This window comes from Nelumbo nucifera, chromosome 2 (genome assembly GCF_055504915.1).
Source record: "Nelumbo nucifera cultivar China Antique chromosome 2, China Antique-T2T, whole genome shotgun sequence".
Taxonomy (NCBI): domain Eukaryota; kingdom Viridiplantae; phylum Streptophyta; class Magnoliopsida; order Proteales; family Nelumbonaceae; genus Nelumbo; species Nelumbo nucifera.
The window spans coordinates 70,100,553-70,121,734 of NC_142650.1; the positions used below are offsets into that span (position 1 = coordinate 70,100,553).

The 21,182-nt window shown below is 35.6% G+C and overlaps 1 protein-coding gene and 1 long non-coding RNA gene across 4 annotated transcripts; both read left to right on the forward strand.

The window, feature by feature from the left end:
* The first annotated feature begins 8,400 nt into the window (after positions 1-8,400).
* LOC148802313 (uncharacterized) lies at positions 8,401-14,052 on the forward strand. 2 transcript variants are annotated; one of them, XR_016081873.1, is made up of 3 exons: positions 8,401-8,758; positions 8,847-8,882; positions 13,456-14,052. It is a non-coding gene; the product is annotated as an uncharacterized LOC148802313 (long non-coding RNA). The 2 variants fall into 2 exon arrangements; XR_016081874.1 differs by having other exon boundaries at positions 8,401-8,661.
* A 542-nt stretch (positions 14,053-14,594) lies between these two features.
* LOC104601487 (universal stress protein A-like protein) lies at positions 14,595-20,198 on the forward strand. Of its 2 annotated transcripts, none has more exons than XM_010264841.3 (4): positions 14,595-14,900; positions 16,633-16,736; positions 18,005-18,159; positions 19,883-20,198. In XM_010264841.3, the coding sequence occupies exons 1-4, from the start codon at positions 14,639-14,641 to the stop codon at positions 19,959-19,961; spliced, it is 600 nt and encodes a 199-aa protein (XP_010263143.1). In that variant the 5' UTR covers positions 14,595-14,638; the 3' UTR covers positions 19,962-20,198. The 2 variants fall into 2 exon arrangements, with proteins under 2 accessions (XP_010263143.1, XP_010263144.1); XM_010264842.3 differs by having other exon boundaries at positions 14,596-14,900; positions 18,041-18,159; positions 19,883-20,117.
* Positions 20,199-21,182: the final 984 nt, after the last annotated feature.

Below are 21,182 nucleotides of genomic sequence, written 5' to 3' on the forward strand. Positions count from 1 at the left end.
ATGCAAAAAACAAAAAAAAAAAAAACCAGTCTGGTCCGGTTCGACCCATGCCCAAGGCCTAGCCTGTGGCTTAGCTTGGCACGGCTTGTAGCCCGCCTAGCCCAGGCCCGTGGCACGACATGGGCCCATGCGGGCTTGGGCCGTGGGTCGTGTTGGGCCGACCCCCCAAATTATCCCTGGGGAGGGCAACCCGTTTTACACCTCTATCCAAAACTCAAGATTTTTTATTTATTTTCAACTTTTAACAAAAATTGCTAAGAATAAATATATTTTGTCAATTTATTTGATAGTATTTTACAATATTTTGTGTTTTCTTAATGCTTGGAAATATGGGTGCTCACGGTTCGGTTAACTGGACTGTGGGGCATATTTTGTAATTGAACCGGTAGTACTGGTTTTTGGAAAACTAGTAACCGAAATCTGTTGGTTAATTGGTTGACCCGTTTAGTTAACCGTCGATTCATTTTGTTGGTTTTTTGGTTTTTTAAATTTTACAATATATATTATATATAATAAAAATTATAAATATATAAAATATTATATTTTAAATAGTAAATAATATATCATATATTATAAATATATATTTGTATATATAATGCATATTTATTAATTTATAATATATAAAAAATATAAAAAAATACATATATATATATATATAATATAGAAATATATGTATATCGGTCAGTTTGGTTAATTGTCGGTTTTCTAGATTTGTTAATCGAAACCGAACCGGTACCTTTATTTTCTTAAAAGCACCTAACCGAAACTGAACTGACCGGTTTGGTTAACTAATTTTTCAGTTTGGTTTTGGTTGGTCTTTCGGTCGGTTCGGTTTTTCGATTTTGTATGTATGTATGTATGTACGTACGTACGTACGTACGTATGTATGTATGTATGTATGTATGTATGTATGTATGTATGTATGTATGTATGTATGTATGTATGTATGTATGTATGTATGTATGTATGTATGTATGTATGTATGTATGTATGTATGTATGTATGTATGTATGTATGTATGTATGTATGTATGTATGTGTATGTGTATGTGTGTATGTGTGTATGTGTGTATGTGTGTATGTGTGTATGTGTGTATGTATGTATGTATGTATGTATGTATGTATGTATGTATGTATGTATGTATGTATGTATGTATGTATGTATGTATGTATGTACGTATGTATGTATGTATGTAGGTATGTATGTATGTATGCATGTATGTGTGTATGTGTGTATGTGTGTATGTGTGTATGTGTGTACGTGGGTACGTGCACCATTGAGACATGGGCTGATTTCAAGCGAGAACTAAAGCGGCAATTCTACCCAGAGAACATGGAGTACTTGGTGCGGAAGAAGTTGAAAGCACTCAAGCATGGGGACTCACTCCACGATTATGTTAAAGAGTTTTCAGCCCTTACATTGGAGATCACGGACATGTCCGACAAGGATCTACTGTTCAACTTCATGGACGAACTGAAGCCATGGGCCGAACTAGAACTCCAATGCCGCAACGTACAGGACCTCGCCACGGCAATGGCAGTGGCGGAGCAATTCAATGAGACCAGCTTGTCAGATGAAGAAGCCCCTAAGCCAGAAAGCCCACGTTCCCCTAATTTGAGTGGGGGAGCAAGTCGCTTACACCCTCCGTACGACAACTCCAACTTCAACAAGCCAACAAGACAAGACTATGGGAAGAAGCCACAAGGAGAGCAAGGCCCTCAACACCATTACAAGCCCAGAACCGCTGGGTCCCCAATTTCTTGCTTCCTTTGTGGGGGAAATCACTTGGTTCGCAACTGCCCAACCAAGAAGAAGATCAATGCCCTTGTTGCCAAGCTCAGTGATGACAAGCAAAGTGATGAGGAAAAGTCTGTGCAGGCGCCAAGAGTGGGCGCCCTTCAACTCTTCAACGCCATGGTGAAGAAAGAGGCCAATCATGGAAGGCCAAAGAAAGCCCAAAGGGGGTTGAAGTATGTAGACATCCTCCTCGGTGGGAAGCCGACTCAAGCCCTTGTTGATACAGGGGCCTCCCACAACTTCATTTCAGTTGCTGAGGCCAAGCGACTCAATCTGAACACTGTGAAAGAGACAGAGTGGATCAAGGCCGTGAACTCCGGGGCAAAGGCGATTGAAGGCATGGCTCGTGGGGTTGACCTCCAAGTTGGGCCGTGGACAAGCAAGATTAATCTTTCAGTGGTACCCCTGGATGACTTCTGAGTTGTCTTGGGAATGGACTTCATGAGACAAGCAGAAGCAGCACTCCTGCCTCACATCAACTCTCTGTGCATCTTGGACGAGCGCTCCCCTTGCATGGTACCAGTTACGACTTCTACTAGGGTTCATGGGAAGCAAGTTTCTGCACTACAACTTTTTCACGAAGAAGCCTTATTCAACGCCAATATGAAGGAAGCAGAGAAGTTCCTCACTCCACTAGTTGAAGAAGTCGCCCCTCAAGCCAACAACTACAACAGCAGCAGGAAGCAGCAGGCCATCCAGCCGTCTACACCTCTCCAGCAACAGAGTTCGTGCGCATTGACAACCGTCAAGCAAAGTAGAAGACCCAAGGCTGTGTCCAAGTTTGCCCCCACCTACTACCACAACCACAGGGGAAAGCGAGTGCCACCCAAGCCGCCTAGGGACCACTTTCGCACCATCCCTCAGACTGAATCACGTAGTAGCCTTGTGAGTCACCCTTGGGGAAAAATCAATGGGAACCAACACCCTAACAATCCAAAATACCATTTTGACCCAGCCTTGGCCACCAACTTTCCTACCACCATCAGGAACAAGTCAAAATCCTACCTTGAAGCAACCAAGCAGGGACTTAACTTAGGGACTAGCCATAGGTTTTTCCACCATCAAGAACATCCACTAGCAATCTACCCAACCTACTATTTGGGCCTTGGAAGAAACCCGGTTCGTGGAGCAGTCGAAGAACCATCCTTCACCAACAACAAGTTCAAGCCTCAAGCAGAAGCTAGTCTTCGAGAACGAAGACTGAATTGAGTGGGGGAGACTGTAACAAGTGTTTTCTTCGCCGCGCCATCAAGTGCCAACCACCGTGCCTACAACTGCCACTCCAGCGTCCAAGTGTGTGTCATGGGTGGGCTATGCATGTACTTTTGTATGGGGGATTGTCAATGGCATTATTGTAATACTGTAGTATGCTTTTTCACCTTTTTGATGTTTCTTATTGTCACTCCCCCAAAAGCTTAACGTACTCTTTGAGGGGAGGTAGGTAGTCGAGTGAGCACATAAGCGTGTAAAGGTTAAGCACGAGATCCCCTCGACACTGTACTGTGTGCTTGTGCTTACCATTGATTAATGCAATACAAGTTGCCTTTTGTCTAATTTGTGTGCCTTCTTGTTGCCTTTTGTGTGTTGTTGCTTGCATTTGTAGGCTTTCTCGACCCCATCGAGCGCCGCACAGGGCCTCGTCGATTAGCCCTGTGACAACATGGCAACAATGAGGTGCATATAAGATATCACAATCACATTCCAAATTGGTGAAGTATAAAAGAAAAAAAAAACAAAAAAAAAGGTAGTGAAAGAAAATATTAGATATGAGATCACTTGTTACCTGAGGCCGGAATCAAATGCTTTGCTGTTTGTGATTACCTAAAATGACAAAAAACAACACAGAATCTCATATCCGAGTTCAACCGAAACAAAAAGAAAGTTTGAATAAAAAGATATATTACTGTGTCGGAGAACAAAGTCCATATTTGGAACAAACATATTCTAGAATCCAGATCTAGAAATTATGTGAATAAACTCAAATGACTATCCGGTTAGAAGCTAGATTTGGTTCAATTATGCCAGATCTAAGCCTACCTTCACTGAGAACACCATCAGTGAGGTCTAGATGACAATATCAAAAAGAACGAGAATGAAGAGATAGTGCTGGAACTACACTTATCGTTTGAAAGGAATGCCGGAGATGTGACCGTTGGACGAGAAGAAGGGAGGCGATGATGTCTGTGAGAGGGCTCTCGAAAACATTTTCTCGCTTTTTTTCCTTTCTCAGCGGGTTTTACCAAATTAGTGCGACCCCGCTTACCGATTTTTGGGAACCTATGTCCCTAGTATTTCCTTTCCTTTCTTGGGTTTTCATTTGAAACAAACACACGGAAAAAAGAATATTCTTCAATTATGCTTCCTTTCCCATCCATTTCTTGGAAACCAAAGGCACCATAAGGGGAAGAATGAGATGTTATTTTGTGCAAATTTTGATGGGAGATTTTATGAAAAAAAAGAATAAAAATGCTAGCAAGAAGAAGGGAACAAGAGAAAACTGGATACACTAGCTAAAGTTTGAATGGTAAAACTAAGATTTTAACTAAAAATTTATAACTTAAAAATATATATTTTTTGGAATCCCTAAGGCAAAATCCATTCAACAAATTCAGTCTCAATAACTGATGAGAGAGATCCAAGCACAATTGTCATGTAAAAGCAAGACATGTGAGAGAACTCGATTTAGCCAATTTGTATGTAGCGGTATTGCAAGATCACAAGCAGATTGAGCAATGCTTCTACCAGAAGGGAAGGAATTAGGAATGATCTGAGGGAGTGGACAACAAATTGGAATCACCTTCAAGAATAAACTTAGAGATGGAAAGCTCCTTCGCAAAGGTTAATGCATGGAAAAGCACTCTGGATCTGCTACCCACAAAATGTTTCCACATGCATGGTTTTCGAACCACCATTGACTTGGATGGTCGGACCATTCAGCTTGGAAACCATCTAGGCAACCAGTTTCATTTTACCTAAAACCTAGTCCCTGGCCAAAAGCCGTTGAATCGGTTAATGACCTGTTGACCCTGGTAGTCGAACCGTTGACCCATTCGACTTGTTCAATGGTTTTCGGCCATTTGTTATTTTAATTATTTTTTAATTTTTTTGTTAGAACAAGCCGCCTATTAGAACTGGATGGTCCAACTATCGACTTGGAAATCGGTGGCCAGAACGGTTCCGGTTTTTGGTTGTTTTTTAAAACATTGCCCACATGTATACCCACGGAACACCATCGCTGTGTATGGGGAATATCTCCTTATGAATGAAAATAGAGATATTCTTAATGTGCAACTGTAATGTCCCATGGGTAGAGATGTGGGAAGAACTTGTGAGTAGCAGATCCGAGCCTTGGAAAAGGCCATGGCCTCTGGAGATGCAACTTCGATCAACATTTTGCTCTTGAGTAAATAAAGAAATATATGTGATCATGAGCAACAATCCCAGTGCCACCATGATCCAAAGAGAAACTATCGTCAACATTAAGCTTTTTTTTTAGGAGAACAATCCTTGTCAACATTACAACTTGCACGAGATCCATCCAAAACATCGAATGCTCACTGCTTTCGCGATTGTTGAAGCATCAACATTAAGATTCAAAGAACTTGAAGTTGGCAGAATTGGAATTGCAAATCCAAGAGTAAGAGAATGTGTTGCGAGTCAAATGGGATCTATCAAAACCATGTCCAGTTGACAATGGCTATCAATGTATCTTGAGTAGAGGAGGTAGGAAGACTCACAAACAAAATGCGATATATTGGTAGTGTTTGGCATTGGAGTGTTTCACAATCATTCCATTTTTGCTGATGTATCATTCACACCACATCATAAATTAAACATAAACGGGGAAAAAATCACATTTGACAATCTATTTTTCAAAAAAAAAAAATGCAATGATTAGCTCTAGGATTCGGGAAAGGAGGGATTTCTTGAATCACTAAATTGATGATTCTTGAATCGCCTTGGTGATCTTGAAATTATACATACATACATACATACATACATACATACATACATACATACATATATATATATATATATATATGATTTTTGTTATATGTATAACAATATTATTATATATAATATTTTTATTTTTTATGTGTACTAATAAATAACTTTTATAATTCTTAATTTTTCATATGCAAAATAAAAAAATAATTTTTATATGTTTATTTTTTATTTTTTTATAGGAAGCTTGGCTCACAGTCGAGCTCGAGCTGAGCCAGATTCAAGCTCAAGTCTGTAACTCAAATCGTGCTTGAACTCGATCTTGAGCCTAACACATTGTTTTGGCAAGCCGGGCTCGAATAGCCTGGTATTCAGTTTGGCTCAGCTCGAATCCACCCCTAATTATTAATTAGGAGTATAATGGTCTAATTTGATATGCTAAGTGGCATTTTCAAAAACTCAAAGGTTTCTTAGAACATGGTTGCTCCAAACAAACTTCATCCTATGGAGTCATTTTTCTTAGAGCCTACTGGTCCATTTAGTGCAAACAAGCAACCTCTTAGACCCCAATAAATGGGTAGGAGGTGGAAGATTTAACTCTTTAAGGTGGTGTTGGTAAATCTGAATTCTAATATCTAAAAACAATGAAACTACTCCCTAAGTATGAGTTATTGGACAAGAATTTTGATTTTTTGAGTTATGAATGTAGTGAAGTTCTTTCATATTTTGGATCCCAAAACCTCTGAAAATTGTCCCTTGAACTTTGTTTTGTGAGAAAGACCCCCGGGCGTTACCATGAGTTAATTACACAGAATATTCCCATGTGACCATTAGGTGTAAGTTTTATACATTTTCAAAACTCAAACTACCTTATATTATTTTTAGGCCCCGTTCGCTTTTTCGTAAGTTACTTACCCGGATAAATGCATTTACCAAGGTAAGTGTTTCCCAAGAAAGACTTGCCCAGGTCAGTGCATTTACCCATATTCTTCTCTTTCCCATGCAAATAAGACAATGACCATTTTAGCCATAAATTCCATTATTACAATGGACATTTTTGTCTCATTCAAGTATTGGCAACTTTCCCCCAAGGTGGGAAAGTTATTTACCCACCTAAGAGGTAAGTGATACCCAGGAAAATAAACTTTCCCTGGTCCCCACATAAATCTGAAAAAAGAACATGGGATTCTTGGTCAATGGGAATCAAAATCCCATGACCAACTTTCCCCCCTCTCAAAATCCAGAAAAAGAACTTAGGATCATTCTGTCCAAACTTAAGTTTTTCTTGAACACTAAATAAGCGATTCAACTTTTTGAGCAACTAGTTGATCTTGCTTTATATTGGGTATTTATATTCATGATTATTGATGTTAGCCCTAAAAATCTTGAAGGGGCAGTTTAGTAATTTTACTTTCACCATTAACCTATTAATTGATTGAGGGCAAAGTGATGGAATCTAAAAAGTTCAGCGGGGGTCTATGCCCCAAAACAAGTTCAGTGTGGTGTAGTGTACTTTTTCGCAAAATAGGGAGAATGACTATTCAGCCCACCCTAAGAATTCCTAGCCCCATAGTACAGTTGGGGTAGGTGCAAGCTCGGAAATGATACCAATACACTAGGGGGTATTGGTGTTTTAGGGTGGGGTTTTTGTCATTTTGAATTGTGTATATTATTTTATAATATTTATTTATTATATTAAACTATATTTATGTTATAAAGTAGATCATTGATAATATATCTATCACAAATTAAATATATTATATTTTTCATTATCATCATCATTCATGTCTTTCTTTTTAAGGAAGCTCGTAGGAAATTTAGGCCCCGTTAGGCGCATCTTTTCATGCGGACTATCAATATTTTAGAAGCCCAGTAGCCTGTGTTTTTGTCTTTTCCCATTTGGTTGGGAAAAGATCTAGCCGCCAAAAGACGTTGCACCGAAAAGACGTGCGAAACCTTTTTGGGCTCTTTTCGGGAAGCTCCAAATGGAGCTTTTCAATTTTTTTTCAACTTGTTTTCACATGAAAAGACATGCCTTAACCAAACGGTCTTCAGGCTATCAATATCTTAATGCAAAAGCTCGCTACATCTTTTGACTGCAAGAGCTTCCAAAAGATCTTTCAAAAAAGACTTGCCAAACGACCTCTTATTCAATACAACAATTCAACATCTTGCAAGAACTCTCGAACATGTTACCAAGTAGTAGTTCTAGATGTATTACAACCATATTTTGTCAAAGTGTGAATCACATTATTGCCTATACAGGGGATGAAGGAGATGAGAGACTGCCTGAAAGAATGCAGTAGAGTACAACTAAGAATGAATAGATCTAGCAAACAAGAGAGCACCATGAATCATGATGGTTTGAAAGGACTATGCTCATACGTGAAGTGGTGCAATTGTGTGTACCATTAGACCTGTTCATGGGTTGGGCCGGGCTTTGCCTCTTTATTAACAGAAAATGTGCAGGCCCGAGCCCGACCATCGGGTCTAGGTCTTGAGCCCGAGCCCGACCCTTATAGTTCGTTTGATTTCTGGGAAGTGGATGGGATGGGAAGAATCTTTAGGAAATATTCTAGTTTTCATGCGTTTGTAGTCCTCTCATGCTGTCCAAACCGGCACCATCTTCGGCGACTTCTTTCGAAGGTAATCTCAGATTTGTAGTCCTCTCGTGATTTCCATTCACTTTTATACCATTTTTATATCCTTTCATTGAGTGAGTTCCCATTCGAATCTCACCATCTTCTACCTCTATCCCTGTTCGTCCAGACGAACCTCCATTGCCGGAAAACACCTGAACTGCCGTTCAAGGTGTTCATTTGAACGACAGAGCTCTAGATCTAGCTTCCGGCGTTTGCCTCGTCGAGATCAGGTGTTTTCCTTGTACCAAAACGTTCCAGTCTCTATCGACTTGTTTTGGTATTGCGTCCGTCATTTTTGCTACCATTTTTCTAGCTTCCAGCTTCTGACATTTTGTTATTTTGATTCCGGCTTCCGTTTTTTACTGTATCTTTGTGTTAGTATTGTATTTTTTGATAGATTTCAGCATTTTGTTATGTTGATCTACATTTATTTGTGTTGATTTTATTCTTGCTTTGTTTTAGGTCATCTCAGAAACCCAAGGGGATTTTTAGGCTAAGGTATCACATACCCTGATATCTTTTTCTTTTTTCCCACCGAATATTACAACATTTTTTTTTTCTCTGTTGATTCTTATCTTTTTAATGCATGTAACTTCATACTCTGAGCATCTCTGTATTTATTTGTTTATGTTGTTTCAAATGATTTATGTTGATGTAAATGAAACAAAGGATGAATCACTTGCAAATGGTTTCTATTGTTTCAAATGATTCTTAGCTTGTTAATGCAAATCTTGAAGATTGGTTTGTTAAAATACGATTATTGAGGTTCTCAACCTTTGATTCTCAATAGGTAAGTTGTTAAAATACGATTACTGCGGTTCTCAACCTTTGATTCTAACTGGCTACAAATTCAATGCACTACTATCCTCGAGGCTTTTCAATTTCAAGCCCTGAAAAATGAAACAACAAATTGGATGGCTTGGGTTAAGATAGTTTATGAGAGAGAGAGAGAGCTACTTTTGCTAACTAAATGCTATGATTATGCTATATTTTCAATGCCCATGTTGTTTTTAATATTGTCATCTTAGCATGCCACGTGTCAAGGTTCAAATAGTACTGTGCCATGTCACCCATAAATAGGGTTGTGTTGCTGAGTTAGAGAATGAATCTATTTCTTCAAGTGGGATAAAATCAAACATCCTGCAAAAATTTCTCATCAACCATAGCTGGAAGCAGATTCTATAGGATAGTGGGTCTCAACAAACAAACACAGCGACCAAAAAAGAGGAAATAAAAATTTCCTTTCTCATCCCACTATTTCTTGGCAACCAAACAGACCATTATATAAAGCCCGAAGCCCGAGCCTGAGCCTGAGCCTGATTTGTACATAGAATGTCTTATTTTTATTGTACTTTTATAAACTAATATTATATTAATTTAGTAATAATTTAATAAATCAATAAAATAATTTGTATTTCCTAATAGTAAATTAATATTTATTAATAATTTAAGAAACAAATATATATTATATATATATATATTTATTGTATATAACATAAGTACTTTTTTATTATACTAGTAATTAAGCACATGCGTTGCATGTGAGAAAATTTTCTTCATATTAATTACTTGAGTTTTAGATATATCATGGTTAAGATAGAAATTGAAAATTAACAAAAGTAACACTATGATTAAAAATAAACTTAAATGTTTGTTATTCAATTATAGCATCATGGGTTTCTTGGAAGCGTTGGATCATTGACCCACCATCTAGATAAGAAAATAGCATTGCTTTTGGGTTAGTTTTAAATTTGGGTAATTATAGTTAGAGCCGGCTGTACATTTAAAATTAGGCTACAAGTTGGTCCATAAAACCAACATAACTCTAACAACCGGCTCTATATTTCAAATTATAAAAATGCCCACCATGTCATCAAAGGCTTATGTGGTTGTTGCCAATATGAGACTCTTAATCCATGTTGGATACAACAAAAAGCTTATACTGAAATTGCCCTTTAATATTGGGTTTTTGAAAAATAAAAAAAGGGTTTTTAGTCTCTCTCTCTCTCTCTCTCTCTTCTCTCTCATAATCTCCCTCACACCATCTCACTCACAATCATCTTTATCTGCTTAATGACTATGTGATTTGAAAATAAATAAAAATGGTTTTTGGTTTCTATATTTACGTTCTCTATATCAATTTCTCTCATTCTCTCTCTACCTATCGTTCTCCCTCAATCTCTCTCATTATCTTTCTTGATCGATCTCTCATTCTCCCTTAATTTCTATCGTTTTCCTTTAGTTTCTCTCCCGTTCCCTCTCTCATTTGTTTTATTTTCTTACACACATATATGGTATTAATCAGATCGTATAAAAGAAGATGAGACCAACTTGTTATGGTTCAAAAATTATTACACCAATTTGATAAAAATTCACAAGAAACTCTTGACTATGAAATTCACACCAACTGGAGAACGATAGAGATTGAGGAAGAAGGAGATATTGACCAAGAGGGAGAGTGAGGGAGAAGAATGAGAAAAATTGAGGGAGAATAATTGAGAGAGAGAGAGAGAGAGAGAGAGAGGTTTTGATTTGGCTACAGACCGAAGCTGAGAGTGGGAGAGACAAAGAGAGGGGGAGAGAAACTGAAAACCTATTTTCAGTATAGGTTTTTTGTTGTATCCAACATGGACTATAAGTCCCATGTTGGCAACGGCCACGTAAGCCTCCAGTGACATGGCTGAGGTTTTTATAATTTGAAATATAGAGTTGGTTGTCAAAGTTTTGTTGGTTTCTAGACTAACCTACAACCTAATTTTAAATGTACAACCGACTTTGACTATAGTTTTCCCTTTAAATTATATATTTCTTTACATTATATAAAATCTTTTTTACTTTTCACACTTAATTTTTGTTTGTCTATGGTATATCATTTGACTCAAACCACACCGTCTAAAGTTAAATTATTTTTGATTTCTAGGTTGACAACTTGACATTAAATTTTGTATTACATTTCCATCATAGATAAAATTATTTCTTATATATAAAACTTATTTTTTTAATATAATGAATGCACAATATTAGAGATGTACTCTATATTTTATTATTTATAAATATATAACATTAGATATGTGCCCAAAATTTTCTCTATCATTTTTTTTTTATTTTTGTGATTCTTTATATTTTATATTATTAAAACTTTTATTATTTGACTATGACATCATTTAATTTCTAGGGAGATTTTAAATTTGACATTCTATTTTTATCATTAATAAAAATACTTCTTACATTTGATAGTTATTTATTTTAATTTTTTATTATTTAATTATGACATTATTTATTAATCCATTTGACCCCAAATGGTCAAATTGATTGTCTACCACCAAGAGGGAAGAAAATGGTTTTGTTTTCAAATTACTTTTCAAAATATTTATTTTTATACTATTAAAATTAATATTGTGGATTTAATTACAAGAATTTAATGATGAGAAAAATATATCTTAAATATAGAATTTAATGAGAGAGAATGAGAAAATATTTTTACTTTTAATTGGTTTTAAATTTTACATTCCATCATTAATAAAAACATTTCTTGTCTATCATACTTATTATTGTTTAATATGTATGTTAAAAATGTTCCCAAATTTTTTAATTTCTATTTTTTTTCATTTTATCTATTTTTCAATTTTATTACTTAGTCGTAGAAACATGGATTAACCCATTTGACCCAAAATGATTTAACTTCTTACCACCACCTAGATGAAAACACTATTTTTGCTAGGTAGATTTTAAAAGTATAAGCTTTTATGTTATTGAATTTATTAATTTATTAAGTAAGGATTTAATTAATAGAACTTAATGATGAGAATACACAAAAATGACTTAAATATATAATTCAATGAACATGAATGCAAGTAAATAACTTAAATGTTGGATTTAATGAGAGAAAATTGAATGAATTGAATATTTTTAAATTACCTCTTTTTAACTCATTTAATATCAAGAACCAATTACCCTATTTGCCCTTATTTTTTATCAATGAATTTAAATATAGAGGGGTAAATTTTGTCCTTAGAAAATTCCAGAAATATTCTTGAGGCCATTCATGCCTTTTAAAGTAGTATAGATGTAATTATCGGGCTGGGTTGGGCTTATTTGAGAAAGCCCTAGCCTGGCCCAAAAAATGATCGGACCTGGTATTTAAAGCCCGAGCCCGCGGGTCTGAAATGTTGTCCAAGCTCGAAAAATAACGGCCCAGGCTGGCCGGGCCGTTGGGCTACCCATCCCATGAACAGGTTATGCACCATTGGCATTTCAAATTTTGCCGTGGAGCTAGCGGTTAAAACCCCTTGATTTTAATGAACAAATGGGATCTGCTTAGACTGACCAATTATATGGGATTTGCTTAGACCTGTGGGCCGGGTTTGGGCCGAGCTTTGCCTCTTTATCAATAGACAATTTTCAGGCCCAAGCTGAGCCCAAAGCCAATCTATACATGAAATATCTTATTTTCAAAGTAATTTTATAAACTAATACTATATTAATTTAGTAATAATTTAATAAATTAATAAACTAATTTGTATTTCCTAATAGTAATAATAATAATTTAATAAAAAATATATATTATATATATTTATTATATATAAAATAAGTATTTTTATTATATATAATAATATTGGCCAGGCTTATTTGAGAAAGCCCGAATCCAAGCCCGTAGGCCTAAAATTTTGTCTAAACCTACCTAACCCATGAACGTCTGCACCCACTACATGAATTTGTTTTGCCAATCCACTACAACAACAAAATTGTTGTAGGGCAATTATGTCCAACTAACCTCTTAATTACTTGCTGAATGTGTTTAGAGGGGAGATCAGATCACCTCATAAGATTCAAGGAGTATTTGTACCACCTAACCACTTAGCTTTAAAAAGCAAGAGAGAGAGAGATGGGCACGTTTCATATCAGAGCCCATTGTTTTACTTGAACCCACCTTTTCAAGGGGTGCCCACCTTCCCAATATCAATAAGGGTTTTTGGGCATGGGCGCCCATTTCCCCACCGTAGCCCATTTAGCCCTATTGTTTAGTGATATACACGTCATCCTCCTTCACTGACCTTTACTGCTTTTACAGGGTTGGATGCTACAGCTGAGATGACACGATACGGAAAGCTAAGAATCTTATTGTGGGTTTCCAAAAACACCCCTTTTTAATGAGAATATTATCCCCACACTGAGTACAGCTCTTGATTTTTCAACCAGGGGTATTTTCGTCCATCCAGTAACAGCTTGCAAAAGTAGACGTTAAAAGTTGGAAAAGGATGAGCACTCATTTTTAACTAGTGGGAGAAGCCACTCTCATCTTCTCTTTGTCCACTACCACCCGTGCACGCAAAAGCGAAAGGTCTATAGATCGGATGGTCTTCATGTTTGACTTGACTCCATGAGTTCATGAATCGGACGGATAAGATCAGCGCTTATAGATTCTGGAAAGGAAAGAAAGTAAAGCTGCAGTAGCCGCCTGTAAATGTATTGGATTTGGGTCGGGATTATTAATCGGTTTTATTTATAAACCCAGAACTGAATCCATTATTAATCGGGATAATTATCAAGTCTGACCCATTAGACCGGATTTTATATTATATAACCTTAACAAACTAATATTAAAATACTAGGGACTGTTTGCTTTGTAGGAATAGAGTCTGGAATCAGAATTGGAACGACATTTCAATTCCAAGCAATTTATTGGGTGAAATTGGAATCCGATCTCCATTCCATGGAATGGTTTTTCTCCATTTTAAGGGAATGATCATTCCCTCCCTCTCTCTTGGGAATGAGAATTCTATTATAGTCAATTTGGATTTTCATTTGAATCAAACATTCGACTCCGGCAAATTTCGATTCCAATTCTATTTATAAACCAAACAGACTTTATATATCAATAAAATAAGTGTATTTAACCAAAATTATATTGTAGAATATCTATAAAATTTATCAAAACTTTTCCGATACGTGTATTTATGGCATCATAGATTTTTCCTATTAACTATATGATTGGTTCAGAATGGTAATAACCGCTTTTGAACCAATTACTAATTGGAAGAAAACCACTGAACGAAAACCGATATAATCGGTTCGGTCATGTCGGCCTCGGGTAGATCCGAAACACTGACAGTTCTAAAAAGTTGAATCTAACGGGACAAATTGGGTAAAAACGAGAAAAGATATGGGACAAAAGGGTGATTCAGTACTGTATAAGAGCCCGAGAAGGCTGATTGGGTTGTAAGTCGTAAGAGAGCTTGGACTGAGAGTGGGAGATGGAGACGACGAGTGAGACGCGAATAGGAGGAGAGGAGGCTGCAAGGGAGGAGCAGCAGCAGCAACAACACGAGCGGCAGACGATGAAGGTGATCGTGGCGATCGACGAGAGCGAAGGGAGCTTCTACGCGCTGAGGTGGGCCATCGACAACATCTTCACGTACGCCGTTGCTGCACCTGATCAATCGCTGGAGCTCAGCAAGATTTACCTGCTTCACGTCCAGCAGCCTTTCCAACACTACATTTTCCCCTCTGGACCAGGTTTGTTTTGTATTCCCCGCACCCGCAGTATAGCCTATTAGGCTATTAGCCTTCTGCCTTCACATTCATGAGCCGACCCGAATCGTCTTTGGCACGTTGAATGTGGAACGGGATTTCCGAGTTGACTCGGGATTTGTTTGGACTCTGGCGCGTTTTTTCAGCTGTCGTGTTCCGTCATTATCAGCAAAATTCATACATCAATTTCGAACAATCTGGCACCGTCCAAATCGTATATATCTCCTATCTCCGTTATCAAAGTCAAATGAGTCCACCATTTACTATAGCCACGTCACAACGCGTATGGGATATTTTTCTTTTTGGGATAAGTAGACTACACTCCATCTCAAAATTCTGAATTAAAGTGCAGATCTATAATAATTCAAAATTATAATACCTTCGCCTATAACTCCTATATCCACCGTAAATTGTCATCAATTCCAAGTTGGTACCTACTCCCAATTGTACAATCGAATTAGGGTTTCTAAAAGTGGATTGAACAATACTTTGTGTGTTCCACTTGAACTATATTTTTTCGCATGTCTTTAGTCGATTTGATTAGAATATTAAGAACTCGAGTTCCATTTGAACTATATTTTTTAATTTCATTAAGTTTGAATTTGGCTCAAAAGTTAAAAAATGAATACATGTATGTATTAATTAAGCTAAGCTTAAGCTTGAATAACTATCGAGCTTATCCTGAAATTCAAACTCGAACCGAAACTATTTGATTAGAGCTTGATAGGATTAGGGTTTTACGTTGTAGTGGAGGCTTGGGATAGAATCCGGCTGCACTAGGGTTGGAGGATGGGCTACCCCATTGTATAGCCCCATATAAGACTCAACCCGATCAAACCGACCCAATCCGAATTTGCTGGGTTTTCTTCAGCACCGATTGGTTTTGGGTTGTAAAAAATCTTAAACCGATAGTTTGGGTTGGTTTTGGTTTTCATATGTGAAAACCGAAACTGACTCAAACCGAACCGACTTAGTAGTTAGTAGTTAGTTCTTAGTTAGTATTTACAACCTACTTAGTTCCTACTTAACTAAGTTGTCTCTATCCTAGTTACAATCTAATTTAATTTCTAGTCTTCATTGACATTAATGGAAAGTATCGTAAAACAACCAGACAAGAAAAGAAAAGAATCAAAGGATCCTAGTTTTTATGGTCTTTTACACCAAATAGGCAACCAATTACAATTAGAATTAGGTGTCATTTTTTACTTAGATTTCTTAAAATATACAAATTTCAGTCTTCTTTCTCTAATATAGTTTGACTTTCTATTTTCTTGATAACTTCTATTCTAACTTGGTCCGCCCCCTACCAATTTCAGTCTTCTTTCTCTAATAGAATTAGGTGTCATTTTTTACATCAAATTTCAGTTTTCTTTTTCCAATCTATCAATTTATTACCATGGTTGAACTTAGAGCCGAAACTGACCCAAACCGACCCAACCCGACTCAAACCGACCAGGTCGGTTTTGCTTAACACAGGGTTGGTTTCGGTTTCAATTTCAGGTAACCTGACCAGGTCGGGTCGGTTGAAAAAATCTCAGTAAACCAACCCAACCCGACTCATGAACAGCCCTATAGCAAAACAAGAAAAAAAATTGCATCTACATGTCTATATATGTAGATACACATACACATATATATATATGTATGTATGTATGCATATATAGCTAACTGTTTATGCATCATCTATAATTCTGTCTGATCCGACGTGCTTGTGCAGCTGTTTATGCAACCTCTGCAGTGTTGGACTCTGTTAAGAAAGCCCAAGAACAGAACTCTGCAACGCTACTTGCTCGTGCATTACAAATATGCAAAGAAAGGATGGTATGCTCCAAAACCACCAACTCCTCTCTCTATCTCTTGGTTCAAGAAATATTTTATATGATATTATAAAGTACGAAAATACCTTCAAAAGGTCTATCCAAATAGCACCTAAATTTATACTTAAATCATACATTTTTTGTAATTTTTATATAATATAAGGTTATATTATATTGTATAGTATTAATATGGTTATATAATATTATATAGTATTATTATATCATTTTATTATGTTCTATTCTTTATAATATATTTTATATTATCTGATTATGTTACTGCATATTATCAACTTTTATAAAACTATTCGTATTCTATAATATAATTATATATATAATTACAAACATATTTTATACTATTTTTATATTATGTTAATATTATAATAATTTACTATGTTCAAAATTCTTCATTTGTATATCATATTATCATATTCCATAGTATTACATTTAGTTCTATATTATATTACATGATATTATTTGTAAGGTATTTTGTTTTATATAATATAGAATTGTATCATATTGTTATATTGTATTTATCTATTATAACATATTTTATATATCTATATTTTTATATATAATTATAATTTATAAACATATTTCTCTAATATATATTATATGATGTATAATATCTTTTTATATTTGATACAAATATTGTATATCATATTAATTTCGAATAATAAATAATATTTATATCATATACATTTTAAGCATTATATGTTTTATAATATATAAAGAGCTATTTTATATTTATTGGGAGGAATGAATCATTTATTTCTCAAAGTTGCCAAAGGTGTAGTATGACTTTTGGGCATGCAGCATTTGGGAAAATAGCCTTATTTAATTTCTTGCTCAAACCCCAATATAAATTTTGCACCTGGTTCAATTTTACATCTATTTGTCTGTACTATCATTTGCAGCTTTGCCTTATACAAAATTTATACTTTTGTCTGATTTTCTCTCACAAGTAGTGTACATTTTGCATCTCAAAGACTGATACAAAATTTGCACCACCTTCCTTCCTCAATTCTCTCTAATTTAATTGGGCGATTAAATCATCTTGCTTCTTACTTCACTCCCAAACTTAAAACCCTCGTCCTACCTCCATTCTATTTTATGAAGAGGGATCACATCATTTTACTTTTTCAAAATAAACAATACAAAATCAAATACAAAGCAAAAGCAAATCAAAATTTACACTCATTCATTCACACCAATGCAAATGAAATTTAATTAGTACTCTATTTTGTTCTCGTTCTTGCATGTATCATGTACGAGGCTTGTGACACAACTGGAGTTCTAAATCCCGTGCAGATAAAAGCTGAAACGATAATTCTTGACGGAGACCCCAAGGATGTGATTTGTCAGGCTGCAGAGCAGATTCATGCTGATTATGTAATTGTAGGGAGCCGTGGGCTTGGCAAAATCAAGAGGTAAATTGAATGAAATTTATGACCTACTTGCACAGCCTCAGGACAATATTCAACAAAATAGACATATAAATTGAATGGAATTTATAATTTGAACTCTCGCTTTTCCTTGTTTTAGGTAGGGGTGTCGAATTCAGATATCTTATTCATATCAAATAGTTAATTGAATTTGAATTCAGATATCACTTGATTCAATTCGATAAATATTCAAATTTGATCGATTATTTAATAATTAAATTTGAATATTTATTTTATTTATATATAATAATTAAATTATATAAATAATTTATATATTTATATACTTTATATAAATAAAATATTTATTTTATATATTTATCAATTACCAAAATAATTAATTGGTTGAATTTGAATCAAATCAAATATTCAAATATTTAATTGAATATTAATTTTCAATATCCATAGGATATCGAATCGAATTTAAATATTGGATTTTTTAATCAAATTCGAATTCAGACATTATCTGATTCGATCCATTTACACCCCTATTTAGGCTGTAACTCTTTTTTTATTGATTCAGGCTTTTCTAACTTTTCATTGCTGAATCTTCTTGTAGATTTGCTTTACTTTACTTGTTTTTTCGCTAGTAACTAAAAGCAGGCTGGGGCTGCATGTGTATTTGCACAAAATTTTCTATTTAAGACAGTCTTCACTCATGAGTCAATTAAGCATTAGGATCAAGATTGGATTTCTGCATCTCACACCAATTTTACAGCACATCACAGCCATGCATTGATAACATCTCTCATACTTGATATTATCATTCATGAAAAGTTCTCAATACATGACTGCGAAGTGCTCTGTGAGGAGCAAAGTCGAATACCTAATCTCTGAGAGACAAGTGATGATCAACTCTTTTCTGACTTGTTGGGAACATAACTTCCCCTCCAGATATGGTTAGGATAAGAAGAATGTGACCTTTGGTGTTTGTGCCATGTCTGGGTGGATTCGAGTCGAGCCGAATAGCTAGCTATTCGAGCTCAACTCGCCAAGGTAGTACGGGGCTCAAGCTCGGTTCGAGCTAGAACCTTGAGCTTGAACTCGGCTCGAGTCAAAAACTCGTAAGCTCGAGCTTGGCTTGGCTCGATTTGAGCTCAACTTGAGAAAAATGTTTTATAAAAAAATTATATATAAAAATATTTTTTATTTGATATTTTAAAAAATAAGAATTATAATAATTAGTTATTATTATATATATAAAATAAAATTATTATATCTATATTATTATTATTATTATTATTATTATTATTATTATTATTATTATTATTATTATTATTATTATTATTATTATTATTATATGTATGTATGTTCGGCTCAATTAATAAACGAGCCTGTAAATTAGGTTCGAACTTGGCTTGAAGTTCAGTTGAAACCGAGCCGAGTCGAACTTTTCATGAACTTAGTTCAAATAACTCGTGAAGAGCTCGGCTCGTGGCAACCCCATGGCCCTAAATTCTGTTTCATGTATAAATTACTTAATAAGGCAACCTTTGTCTCTACCCATGAAAATCACATCTCGTCTATATGAAGAATTCTTAGGTTGAATAAGATTGGAGAAAGAAAAGATGAACCATTACATGCAAAAGAGCCATGACTTACTTATTATCAAGTATAATAAAAGTGGTGAGGGCATGTTCTTAGCTCTTCTGTTTGTGGGGTGAGAGAGAGAGAGAGATTATACATGGAGCTGATGGTTGTTTTGTTGCAGGGCATTTCTTGGGAGTGTTAGCGATTATTGTGCTCATCATGTAAAGTGCCCAGTCCTCATTGTGAAGCCAACAAAGTGACGGGTCTGAAGTCTAATTAATAATTCTAATAACGATCATGGCTCCCATGGAGTTCATGATGTATTTAATGGTGCAGTCTATTTGTAATAAGGATGCATTTGTGTTTCAACTCTTGCTTCTGTTGTTTTAATATGAACTCTCCCTCCCTCTCTCTCTCATGGAGTTTATGATGTATTAATGCATGTCTGCATTGTATGCATACTTGCATATATGCATGTAAATATGTGTTTATTAATACTTATGTAGTCATACCATACTCAGGTTAAGATAAGGTGGGATAAGGCTTGGGCTAGGTTCAGGCTATCTAATAGATAGACTCGGGCCTGACCCAAAAGATATAAAAGCTCAACCTTTTGGACTTGGGCCCAATCCAAAGGATCGAAAATCTAAGCCCAGCCTGTATAAAGCTCGGGTTGAACCCGCCTAACCTTGTATCAGTTTAAACCTTGCTTGTTTGTTTTTCAAGTAAAATAGAAAGTGAAATGATGTAGTTCCTACCTTATATATGAGAAAGGATGAATAATAAGATAGGAAGAAAATTGTTGTGGTTCCCACTTTGTAAGAGAGAATCGAGGTTGGAGAAAGGTGATGCAAAATTTGCACAGACAATGAGTTCATATGAGAAAAGTGTGTAAATTTTGCATCCTATCGGGATGTAAGTTTGTATCAGATAGAAATACAAATCATAATTGCAAACAAATGGATGCAAAACTGAATCGGGTCCAAAACTTTTATTCGATCCTACTTTTCACAGCGAACGAAGCCAAAGGGGTGGAAATATGAGTACAATATTTCAACTGAAAATGTTTTCATTCTTGCTTTGAAAATAAACACCTACCAACCTGATGATTCCCTTTCATATATTGAGGCTTTGCAAAGACAGTGGAGTTACTAAGGTTCAGTTTGGAAGGAGTACAAATACAAATACATACAAAATACATAGTTTTTGTATTTGTACTCCTTCCAAACTGAGCCTAATGTGTACATTTTTGAAACTTAGGCTGAGTTTGGAAAGAGTGCAAATGCATGCAGTACAAATACATAAAAATAATACATAACATGGTTTTTAAAACCGACCTGGTGACCAAACTGGTCAGGGGTCTGGTTATCGGGTCGAATGGTCTGATCATTTGAACCTTATGTTCGGCCCGTTCTGACAGAAAAATAAAAAATTAAAAAATTTTCAAAAAAATAAGAAACGGTCAAAACCGTTTGAACAGT

Coding starts and splice junctions, on each gene's coding strand:
- LOC104601487 (XM_010264841.3), top strand. CDS start 14,639: ATGGAGACGACGAGTGAGACGCGAATAGGAGGAGAGGAGGCTGCAAGG. Junction 14,901..16,632: donor CATTTTCCCCTCTGGACCAG/GTTTGTTTTGTA, acceptor GTGCTTGTGCAG/CTGTTTATGCAACCTCTGCA. Junction 16,737..18,004: donor AAATATGCAAAGAAAGGATG/GTATGCTCCAAA, acceptor ATCATGTACGAG/GCTTGTGACACAACTGGAGT.